At 53.4% G+C, this 12,332-nt stretch overlaps 1 protein-coding gene across 2 annotated transcripts in view; it reads right to left on the bottom strand.

The window, feature by feature from the left end:
• The window catches only part of HDAC6 (histone deacetylase 6), a 29,979-nt gene extending 17,663 nt beyond the window's left edge, over positions 1 to 12,316 (bottom strand). For both annotated transcript variants that reach the window (XM_028180424.2, XM_028180425.2), the window contains exons 1-4: positions 12,104 to 12,316; positions 11,880 to 12,017; positions 2,660 to 2,752; positions 1,680 to 1,810 (exon numbers count right to left, since the gene is read on the bottom strand). In XM_028180424.2, the coding sequence (XP_028036225.2) occupies positions 1,680 to 1,810; positions 2,660 to 2,752; positions 11,880 to 12,017; positions 12,104 to 12,106 (365 nt within the window). In that variant the 5' untranslated portion in view covers positions 12,107 to 12,316. The remainder of the gene's footprint in view (positions 1 to 1,679; positions 1,811 to 2,659; positions 2,753 to 11,879; positions 12,018 to 12,103) is intronic.
• Positions 12,317 to 12,332: the final 16 nt, after the last annotated feature.

Here is a 12,332-nt window from a genome sequence, read left to right as displayed (position 1 = left end):
CTGAACACGTCATTAAATCTCTTCAAGGTGACTGCCTGGATGTAGTCCCCCAGAATGGGGGGCAGGATGCTGGAGCAATTACATTTTTTTTATGTACAGTAAAAGCTCCTTAGTCGCGCCCCTTTATTCGTGTTTGCACTATTCGCGGATTAAAAAAATGCAACCCAATTCCTATATTCGCGGATCTAATAAGTACATACATAATAAATAATAAACGGATTCCAATAAATAGGTATCCAACCCATTATCCTTTGTAAATGCCGCCAAAGACTAATAAAAAAAGTAAAATAGATCTTATTACAACTTGGCCTAAAGTTAGTATTGCGATGAAAATTAGCCTATATTTTTCTCGGAGTGCCGATAGCGAATTTGGTCAAAATCGTGGTTTGGATGTGAAAATGTAACAGACAGACCCTGTTTTCCAATTACAGCACAAGAGCGCATTATGCGACATAATGCTCAACGATAATATAAACAAAATTTCGATCTAACGGCCTGGCCACGGGGATCGGCGGTGCGAACAGCGAAGCGGTGGATGAGGCGACCATTCGCGCAGCACCGTTTGCAGGCCACGGGTACTCACGTTCGCCGCCGCGACTAGTAAGGAAGTCCGACAGCGAAATGTCTATATCGAAATGATCTCGATATTGCTTACAAATTAATAGTTTTTTGGTTCAGGACCTATTATTTGGAAAAGATTGTGAAGTACATGATTTGAATAAGAATCGGAGTATACCTATAGATGGAGAATTCCACAAGAAGTACGAGAAATACTTTGGGTGGCTAGACTTCCAAATAGCTGGTCTAGCTAGTATTTCAGCTATATATTTTTTTTATTGCTTAGATGGCTGGATGAGCTCACAGTCCACCTTGTGTTAAGTGGTTACTGAAGCCCATAGACATCCACAACGTAAATGCGCCACCCACCTTGAGATATAAGTTCTAAGGTCTCAAGTATAGTTACAACGGCGGCCCCACCCTTCAAACCGAAACGCATTACTACTTCACGGCAGAAACAGGCAGGGTGGTGGTACCCACCCGCGCGGACTCACAAGAGGTCCTACCCCCAGTAATTACGCAAATTATAATTTTGAGGGTTTCATTTTTATTACACGATGTTATTCCTTCACCGTGGAAATCAATCGTGAACATTAAAATTTGTTGAGTACGTATTTCATTACAAAAATTGGTACCCGCCTGATATTCGACTACCGGTGCATCGCTCAACACCGGACGTCTTATCCGTTCGGCCACGACGAGTTTAAAAATATAAAAAAAAAATTAATAAAAAATATAAAATATAAAAATTTCGGCGTTCATTTTTCGCGGCGAAAACAACTAAACTCATTTAATCACTGCACTATTCGCCGCGACTACCGCTCGACTCCGTGGCTTGCGCCGTCCTTATTCATGCATTTGTTTTGCTCGCCCGCCGCATCGTAAGTCGCCCGCGCGATTCGCTCGGTACATTTCGCCGGTCGCTTCGCCGGTCGCCGGTGCGCGTGGCTTGTTAGGTACATTTCTATGCTCTTATTTTAGTCGCTAGACGCTTCGCCGTTCGCACCGCGCGAATATTCGTATCGGCGAATGTCCCGTGGCTAGGCTGTAAGACTATTTCTATTATATGATATGGCATTTAAAAGCCTATGAGCAGTGTAGATTACATATTTTTTACTGACCTCTTGATGACACTAATGAGCCTTTCCGGACATTCTGGGTAATTTTCGTCCCACAAGCACCTGTGTTCTCCCATGCGAGGCTCGGTGACAAATCCGGTTGGACCCTTCACTAATGTCTTCGATTCCATCGCCTGATAGAAACAAAAACTTTTTTCGTTACACGGGTCAGTTAGCTCATTACTCACGAGATATTTAATAATGAGAACTCATAGACATTGCAATGTTAATAAGGTTGTTTAGGCTGTTGTACTATTCAATTCAGAATGAATAATTGCTCGGTGGTAGGTATAGGCAGGTTGGTGATACCTACTGGAAATGACACTTTGCCTTTTTTATATTTACATATTTTTTACACACATAACAATAATTTAAATACAAAAAATATGTATGTACGTATATGAATAGAATTTAAATATGCAATAAATTGAGTGCATTACTCCCACTGAATACCACCTAGTGAGAATTCTCTAACTTGTTTGTTTTATTTTTTTTATTGCTTAGATGGGTGGACGAGCTCACAGCCCACCTGGTACTAAGTGGTTTCTAGAGCCTATAGTAAATGCGCCACCCACCTTGAGATATAAGTTCCAGAGTCTCAAGTATAGTTACAACGGCTGCCTTACCCTTCAAACCGAAACGCATTACTGCTTCACGATAGAAATAGGCAGGGTGGGGACACCTACCCGTGCGGACTCACAAGAGATCCTACCACCATTAAAAAATGTCTTATTGAATTGGGTAGTGTTATGCTAGGGCACAGCCAAGCTGCTGCCTACCAAGTGAATAATTACTATTACCATTCTTTTAATTCTCACAACTAGCATATCACACATCTTAGTGACAGTTACGGTATTTTAAGAAGCCCATGACTACCATGCCATTTACCTGTGAGTGTGAAAAGTATCATATTAAACCATACTGTGTGCATCGTAAAAGGGCCCTTACACTTCACATCAAGCAATAAACTAAAAAATACTCACAATCTGAAAATGATCCCTGATCTCCATTACGAAATGATTTTGCTTCTTTTTCTGTTGAGCCTTCTTTTTAGCTGCTATTAAGGATGCTGAAGGCTGAAAAATGACACAAAACAACTCTCAATATTAAACTAAGCTGTAACAAAATTTACATAGAATTTATTTCTTGAAGTCGTTGATACTGATTAGCAACTGACTGAAAAGTAGTGTTTATATACATAGTAATTGCTGAGTAATCAAATTTATTGTTTAACCGTGACAAAATAATAAAAAAAATAATAATTACTTTACTTTGAAACCAGTAAATTTTTTGAGAGATGCGCGCGACTCTGTCCCCTAACATAAATTGTATTTTTATTACTCTCTTTAGACGAGTAGCCTCAATGCTAATACATGCTTTGCCAAGCAAGGATATAGATATGATAGAATTACGAAAAAGATTTAAACATTTATTTTGTCCCCTAGTGAGCACTCAGCTATACTTTGTTCTTATCAATCATGTGCGGGAATTTAATTACACTTTTGAGATAATTAGATAACATACAATGTCGTTTGAAAATTAAAAATAGTAATTCAAATTTTTTTTTGTAATACATCATTTTCACCTGATTTACTTAGAATTTATTTGGTATATTATTATGTTAGCTTTTTTCAATAACATTATCAGATCTCTAACGTAGCCTGATAGTGAGAGAGTGCGTATCCACTTAAAAAATCTTCCAGCCTGTCAACACTCATATCTTTCTTTACACCAAGCTAAGATGATAAAGTAAAGCAGCAATGAAGAGTTTCCCATTAAAGTTTACTAGACGAATTAGCAACATCACTTTAAATTGTTTTTGAAACTATATTTAGTGTATTTAGTTCAGTCTGCAAATTCATACTGAACATTTGTAAAGTATGTATTTCATTTGAAAAATGTGCTTGCGAGATTGAAACACCATTGCATTGTTTGATAACGATGCAGTGGAGACTATATTTTTAAGTATTTAAGTATAGCCAATTAACATCAAAAAACCTTTTTAGAAGGTAGGTAAGCATTACTTAGTTTACAGCAATTTTAATGATTGTATACATAGCTAATGTTTTAAATATTTTCATTGTGCAGAAAGAAACTATGAAGTATTTTATTAGTTATAAAATATAATAGAAAAAATATGATCATGACTATTTCGATTAATTTTTATAACATTATTGATATCATTAACATCAGCCCACTGACATCCATTGCTGCAGATGGGCCTTCCCCAACATTTTATTAATAGTCCTGTTCATCCTGCATCCAGAGAAATCCCATAACCTTTAGCAGGTCGTCGGCCCATCTTGTGGCAGGCCTACCTATGCTCCCGGGATCTGGACGGGACCTGCAGCACGCAATGATTGCGTGCTGCGGGTCTCGCCTGCGAGGGAGATGCTGGACTTCCACCGGGCGCGTCCGTAGGTGGCGGATCACGGGATCCTCTGGGCGACATTCCCAGAGGTATCGTCCGATCTTTTTCGTTGCAAGGATTCTTAGGTTTAGGTCCTAGGTTTAGGATTAGGTTTAGATATAGGTTAAGGTCCTAGGTTTAGGATTAGGTTAAGGTTTAGGTTTAGGATTAGGATATTTTAGCTAGGCTTTGCAACGAAAGAGATCGGATGACGCGGACCAAATCAGCACTAGGAGGAGCGGAAGGTCGGCGCCCTCCACACTCTTCACTAAGTGAAGAGTGCTCCTTCTGGAGAGTGCAGCTTCCGATGGCACCGGTTTGCCGGCATGCCGTGAGCGGTGGCACCCTGTGCCCCGTTGTCGTGGAAGTGAGCCGGCGTTGCATGTCTGTGACTGCTGGCCGCTGGTTGCCATGTCCCCGGCTTCGGCTACAGGGGAGCGCCCCTCAGATATGGGGGGTACCGGTTCGCCGGCGTGGCTCCGTGGTTGCTCGTTTCGAGCGTCGGGCGGTGGTCTACCGAGTTGCCCTGGGCATTCGGTGGGCGACCGGCCAACCCGTAATCCCCACTGAGTGGGGGGCGGTGACCGCTGCCGCAAGGCACGGGGTCGCGAGGACGTAAACCTCTATAAAAAATACCCCAATCCCAAGCTCCGATGCCTGGCGAAGGGATGAATGGCTGGAGGGAGTTCAGTCCCAAGGGCATCACTCGATCCCAGGGGACCAAACCCCTGGTTAAATAACAAAGGAAAAAAAAATGAAAATGGACAATTGCAAACAGATATTACCCCAGGAGGGTACCTCTCGCTCAGCGGGAGGAGAATCCCTCCGTGCCTCTGAGCAATCGGAGGCACGCTGCCCCTCGTATTCTGGGGGGGCAACAATTGCCAAGAGGAAGGCGGCGGCAGCACGAGCCGCGAAAGGGAGAGGATCCCACTCGTGCACCCCGAGCGCTGTGACAGTGCGCTCTCACTGCGCTCGACCCAAAGCTCCGCAAGGGGCTGCGTGTCGAGCGGTCGGGAGTCGCCACTTTTCGTCCACGACAGCGCCGGACTTTTCGTCAGTCGGAACCAGGCTGACTCGAGAGCTCGAAGGAAGCGGAAGTCGGTCAAACGACCGGCGGCTCCCGCTCCCTCCGAGTCCTCGGAGGTGGAACCCGCACCTGCCAAGTTCCTGGCAGTCGAGGAAGGGCTGGTGAATGCTACGGCGTTACCCCCCATAGGATGCGGACCTGCACGAAATTTGACGGTGACCTACGGCGAACCGGTTGTCACCACCCCGGTGCGGACCAGTGCCTCCCGCCGTAGAGATACAGCTCATGTGAGGGAAGGTGAGGTTGAGCGACTATCCCGCTCCCTCGTCAAAGAAATGGAGGCTACGGATCCACGGGGGACATTCGTAGTCTCGAAGGAGATTGTCTCCGCGGTGGCGACCAAATCGGGCTCGTTGAAGGGCACATATGTGCAAGCCCTGAACCGCGTGGCCACCGCCGTGGAGACACGACTGGACGATCTCCTAAAACGGACAAGCACGGACGAAGTGATTAGCCTGCGGTTGCAAATGGAGCAACTGCAGGCACTATACACTTCCGTCCAAGTAGAAAACGCGGAGCTTCGTGCGGAGAGTGCTCGGGTGCGGGAGGAGATGGCCAGGATGCGTGTGGTCCTTGACGATGTCGTGGGATGCCAAGGCAGCTCGGCCTCTCCGCCACCCGTGCCCTCACAGCAGGAAGCAACGGATAAAGACCGCGAGATAGAGGAATTAAAGAGGTGTCTCGCGATAATGGAGGCCCGCACGTCTACGGTGGAACGCGCAAGGCCTCCACTGGCGCACGAGCGGCCTGTGCCCACAAATGCGACAGCGACCGCAGTTGTACCAGCGCCCACGGGGGCTGCAGCCAAGGTGCGTATGGCACCCGCCACACGAACGGTGCGCAGCTCTCGTGCACCGGCTAAGCCCGCTGGACGACGAACGCCCGCCCAGCCCACGAGGCCCCAAGCCGCTGCTTCTGCCCCGCCCCAGGCCGCTGCTTCTGCCCCGCCCCAGCCTGCCAAGGTGGGGCCTGGCAGAAGCCGCAAAAAGCGAGAGAGGGGCGTGAATGCCGCTGAGACGGCGCCGATCCCCCAGCCCCGCCCATTACCTCCTGCTCCGTCCAACATGGATGAAGCCTGGAACACGGTGGTGAGGCGGGGGCGAAGGAAGGCTGCAGCGCCAAGCACCCGAACCACCCCTGCGGTCGCCTCCCCTCAAGCAATGGGTCGAGCGACGACTGGGGGAGGGAGAAAAGGGCGCAAGGTGAAGAAACCGCGCGCCCCACGGTCGGCAGCGGTCGTATTAGAACTGCTGCCGGCTGGCAAGGAAAAGGGCCTCACCTATGGGGAGGTGATGGCTCGGGCGCGCGGTAGCGTCGACGTTGACGCCATAGGTGTGGAAGGGGGACTCCGAGTCCGGCAGACGGCCAGCGGGGCTCGGCTGTTGGTATGTCCTAGTGCTGACTCCGGCGCGGCCGCAGACAGACTGGCAGCCCGGCTTCGCGAAATTCTGCCGGACCCGGAAGTGGTGCGCATAGATAGGCCTGTCAAGATGGCGGAAGTCAAAGTGACGGGCCTGGATGAATGTGCCACTAAGGAGGAAGTGGCCGCCGCTATTGCGTCGCAGGGCAACTGCGCCCGCGCACAAGTGAAGGTGGGGGAGCCTCGGAGTTGTTACTCTGGATCTTTCACTGTGTGGGCGCGTTGCCCTGTGCAGGTGGCCACTCTTTTGGCCACGCCTCCACAAGGTCGGCCCGCCGACTCGCCGGGGAGGCTGCGCGTGGGCTGGGTGATAGCCCACGTGCAGTTGCAGGAGGCACGTCCATGGCGATGCCTCCGGTGTTTTGGCACCGGTCACGGCCTCGCCAAGTGCCCATCGGCTGTGGATCGCAGCGGACTTTGCTTCCGTTGCGGTCAGGCTGGGCACAAGGCAGCCTCTTGCAGCGCCGCCACGCCACACTGCGTGTTGTGCGACGCGGCGAAGCGGCGGGCCGATCATCGAGCTGGAGGCCCGGCCTGCTGTTCCGCCCCCTCTTCCACAAAGAGGCGGCGTGGCGGGAAAAAAGAGAAGAAAAAGGCAGAGAGAGAGCCGGCTGCACGTGAAGCAGCCGGCCCGTCAGTTCCCGCCGCGGCCGTCGAGCCGCAAGGCGGGACGGAAGACGAGGGAGCGATGGATGTGACACCTCAATAATGGGTCACGTCCATCGCTTCCTCCAAGCGAATGTGAACCACTCCGCCAGGGCGCAGGATCTCCTCGTCCACACCATGGCGGAGTGGTTCATCGACATCGCGATCGTCGCGGAGCCATACTTTGTACCTCCCGACCGGGAGGATTCCTGGGCCGGAGATGTCGATGGCTCTGTGGCGATCGTGATGCGACAGTCGGCGGCGTTACCCCCCCTTGGAATGGTGGCCAAGGGACCCGGGTACGTCGTAGTTAGGGTCGACGAAACCGTCGTGATCGGGGTGTACTTCTCTCCGAACAGGAGTCTCGCCGAGTTCGAGCAGTTTCTGGGTGGGCTCGAGGCGTTGATCCATCGCTTCGAGTCTCGCCCGTTGATACTGGCGGGGGACCTCAACGCCAAATGTACGGCGTGGGGTTCCCCTCGCACGGACTCACGCGGCGAGTTCCTGTCGGAGTGGGCCTTCGCGACCGGCCTCTGTCTTTTGAACAGAGGTTCGGTCGCGACCTGCGTGCGGTGGAATGGGGAATCACACGTGGACGTCTCGTTTGCGTCCTCATCCGCCGCGCGCCGTATCCTTGGCTGGCGTGTCCTCGAGGGGGCGGAGACGCTCTCGGACCATCGGTTTGTCCGATTCGAGCTCTCTGCTTCCAGCTCGTTGAACGCGCCGGCTGAAGACGCCCGCGGCGAGGAGGAGCTCCCGCGTAGCGCTCCCCGATCATTCCCACGATGGGCACTGAAGCGCCTGAACAAGGTGCTCGCGGTGGAGGCGGCCACAGTGGCCGCGTGGGCGCCGATGCCCGCGCGTCTAGTGGACGTGGAGTCGGAGGCCGACTGGTTCCGGGGTACAATGCGTCGCGTCTGCGATGCTTCGATGCCCCGGATCAGCGGTCGCGCTCCACGTGGTGGTGCGTATTGGTGGACGCCCGAGATCGCGCTCCTCCGAGAGGAGTGCGTGCGGGCGCGCCGCCGAAGCGCCCGCCACCGCCGTCGCCGCCTTCGCGATGCGGACTTCGCGGAGGTAGCGGCCCGCCTGCATGCCGACTGCCGTCAGAAGCAGGAGGCACTGCGGCGGGTCATCGGCGAGGCCAAGTCTCAGAGCATGAAGACGCTCCTAGAGACGCTCGACCAGGATCCCTGGGGGCGCCCGTACCAAACGGTCCGCAAGAAATTGCGGCCGTGGGCGCTCCCGGTGACAGAGCGTCTCCAGCCTCAGCAGCTGCGGGAGATTGTCTCCGGACTGTTCCCGCGGATGGAGAGGGACTTCGAGCCCCCCTCCATGGGCGCGCCGCCACGGGGTGATGTGAGCGGTGATGCCCCTGCTGAGGTGGTCCCTCCGAGCATCTCGGAGGAGGAGATTCGTGCGGCCGTGTCGAGGATGCGGAGGAAGGACGCGGCCCCCGGCCCTGACGGTGTTCATGGTCGGGTCTGGGATTTGGCCTTCGGTGCCCTTGGGGACCGGCTCGTGCGGCTCTTTGAAGCCTGCCTCGAGTCGGGACGGTTTCCGAAACAGTGGAAGACGGGCAGACTTGTTTTGCTGAGGAAGGAGGGACGCCCTGCAGACTCACCTGCGGGGTACCGTCCAATCGTGTTGCTGGACGAGGCGGGAAAACTGCTCGAGCGAGTGGTGGCCGCCCGCATCGTCCAGCACTTGGCGGGGGTGGGTCCCGATCTGTCAACGGAGCAGTTCGGATTCAGGGAGGGCCGCTCGACCATCGACGCGGTGATGCGCGTGCGCGCCCTCTCTGATGAGGCTGTCGGCCGGGGCGGGGTTGCACTGGCGGTGTCCCTGGACATCGCCAATGCGTTCAACACCCTGCCCTGGTCGGTGATCGCAGGGGCGCTGGAGTATCACGGCGTCCCTGCGTATCTCCGTCGGCTGATCGGGTCCTACCTCGAGGACAGGTCGGTCATGTGCACCGAGCACGGTGGGGCGGTGCTCCGCTTCCCCGTCGAGCGCGGTGTCCCACAGGGGTCGGTCCTTGGCCCTCTCTTGTGGAACATCGGCTACGACTGGGTCCTGCGGGGTGCCCTTAGCGCTCCTCTCCCGGGTCTAAGCGTAGTTTGTTACGCGGACGACACCTTGGTCGTGGCCCGGGGTAGGGACTTGCGCGAGTCTGCCCGTCTTTCCTGCGCGGGGGTGGCCTTCGTCGTCGGCAGGATCCGAAGGCTGGGTCTGGAGGTGGCGTTCGATAAATCCCAGGCCCTGTTGTTCCACGGGGCCCGGAGAGCGCCGCCTCAGGGGGCCCACCTCGTGATCGGAGGCGTTCGCGTCGAGATCGAGGCGACCGGGTTGCGGTACCTCGGCCTCGTACTTGACGGTCGTTGGAGCTTCCGTGCTCACTTCGAAAGATTGGGTCCCCGACTGATGGCAGCCGCCGGCTCGCTGAGTCGGCTGTTGCCGAACGTCGGGGGTCCCGACATGGTGGTGCGCCGCCTCTACACGGGGGTGGTGCGGTCAATGGCACTGTACGGGGCGCCCGTATGGTGCCACGCCCTGACCCGTGACAACGTCGCAGCGTTGCGACGTCCGCAGCGCGCGATTGCGGTCAGGGCGGTTCGTGGGTACCGCACCGTCTCGTTCGAGGCGGCGTGCGTGCTCGCCGGGACGCCTCCCTGGGACCTGGAAGCGGAGGCGCTTGCTGCGGATTACGCGTGGCGATGTGATCTCCGCTCCAGGGGGGAGCCGCGTCCCGGCGCGGCGGAAGTTCGAGCGCGGAAGCTTCAATCTCGGCGTGCCGTGCTCGAGGCGTGGTCTCGCCGCCTGGCGGACCCCGCCTACGGGCGACGGACCGTCGAGGCGATCCGCCCGGTCCTCTCGGACTGGGTGAATCGCGACCGCGGACGTCTCACCTTCCGAGCGACGCAGGTGCTCACGGGACACGGCTGTTTCGGTCGCTACCTGCACCTCGTCGCCCGGAGGGAGCCGACGCCGAAGTGCCACCATTGCAGTGGCTGCAACGAGGACACGGCGGAGCACACGCTCGCGTGCTGCCCCGCTTTCGCGGAGCAGCGCCGCGTCCTCGTTGCAAAAATAGGACCGGACTTGTCGCTTCCGACCGTCGTGGCTGCGATGCTCGGCAACGATGAGTCCTGGCAGGCGATGCTCGACTTCTGCGAGTCCACCATCTCGCAGAAGGAGGCGGCGGAACGGGAGAGGGAGAACTCTTCCTCCCTCTCGGCGCCGTGCCGCCGCCGTCGAGCCGGGGGTCGGAGGAGGGCGTTTGTCCAGCTCCGGCCCCTATGAGGAGGCAGTCTCCTCCCGGTGATGGTCACGGGGCGACCTAAGGGGGCTGAGACTGCGCCGCACGCTACCGTCACTCTAGCGCGCTGGCATCAGGAGGACGGGACGACGCGTCGGCGGCTGCGGACTGCGATGCGGTCCGCATTTTCGTCGTCGCTGTCGTCGCCGAACATACTGTGGAAGAGCAACCCGGTCGGCGGTGTATCGCGTTCCGACCCGGCAGGCTGGTTCTGGCCCAGCGGGGTATCCCGGAACACCAGCGGCATCGCCCGGGCGGCCTGAAGGGCCGCCGTACCGCGGAGACTGACGTCGTTGGTCGTCGACTATCGCCTCGACGACCCGTCGGTCGGGCGTCCTCGGGGTGGCGCCGCGTGTGTGGTTGTAGTGTTGACCGCGGGAACCCCCCTACTCTGACCGGGTTTTGACCCCGGACGGAGATCGGACGCCGGGTGTAAGAGTGCAGGGGAGTCGTTTAGTGGGTGGGCCCTAAATTCCTTGGGCCCGCGGTCTGCTCTCAACACCTGCAGATCGTAGAGTCTCACATACCCCGCGCGCCCCCTAGGCGCGGGGACCTCGTAGGAGGTTCGGCCCTCGGCCCGGAAAAAAAAAAAAAGGCCTACCTATGCTGCACTTTTCAATTTAATTTCAGTAAAATTTCTAGGGGCTGTCAAAGATCTCATTCCAAAAGTGCAGTGTTTCAAGGCAAAAGACTATGACCAGTGTGTGTTGCTAATGACGACATAATAATATGGCAGTAACAGACTTATTGATGACATTTAAAATACTTTACTATTTGTAGTCACCAATACTGTCCATTAAATTTCCTTATCACATCTTTCAACTGTCTCTCATTTTAACCAAGTGCTATGCCATAGACTGTTCAGGCCATCATTATGTAGATGATCTTTTACAAGTTCAATTATACATCGCACTAACATAATTGTGGCGGGTAGCTATCATAGAACGCAAGGTAATTGACAGATGCCTGAATCTCGCTTACGACATTTTCAAGACAAGCTTGCATATATACAAGTTCCGAATAACAACATTCGAAATGTCGGTCTACCGAGCAAAATCACCCGCTCGGTGGAAGATCTTACCTTCCGTCATTTAATACTTAAGTTTTAAGAAGTGCCTATAATGTGAAAACAATTCATGTTAAATATAACGTGGCCTTTCTTGAATTGTCTTCCATTTATTCTCAAGCGCTTAGGAATATTTTGTCTCAGTGTAGGGGGTACTGAGCAAAGTTCTAGTCTCGTAATTGACCTCTTGAATTGTGGTTTGAGGAGTGGGGATGATACCGTTTGATATGAAGTCGTAAAATGATAAAAATACCTTAGCTGCGGCGGACATTGCTCGAGTTTGAATCTTGGCCTTGCGAGCTCCATTCCTGGTCACTATATTGGACGTTGGCGGCGTTACTTTCTTACTGTCACCGCCCGATCTACGAGACTGCGTCGGTGGAGGTGTAGCCTATTCAATACATAAATTACGTAAATCACACTAAAACTACAACTACCGATAAGTACTATTCGAATTTTGAATTAATAATGACTCACCATTATGTTAACGTTTTTGTTTTGCTAAAACCATTTATTTTATTTACTGAAGATACATTGTTATCAACTGAATTTTTTAGCCAAAATATTTTATTGAACTTTAGTGATTTGTTTGTTTTTGTGGAATATATGTCAAGTGCGGTTGGAGGTTGGATTCGGCGACCGATATTTGCGCCTTGCGTTGTTACGGGTTGCAAGCTGATTTTGACATTAATGACAGTGGTGACCT

This window comes from Bombyx mandarina, chromosome 05, assembly GCF_030267445.1.
Source record: "Bombyx mandarina strain Sakado chromosome 05, ASM3026744v2".
NCBI classification, from domain to species: domain Eukaryota; kingdom Metazoa; phylum Arthropoda; class Insecta; order Lepidoptera; family Bombycidae; genus Bombyx; species Bombyx mandarina.
Note: the sequence above shows the minus strand (reverse complement) of the source record. Positions and strands in the feature narration are given on the sequence as shown.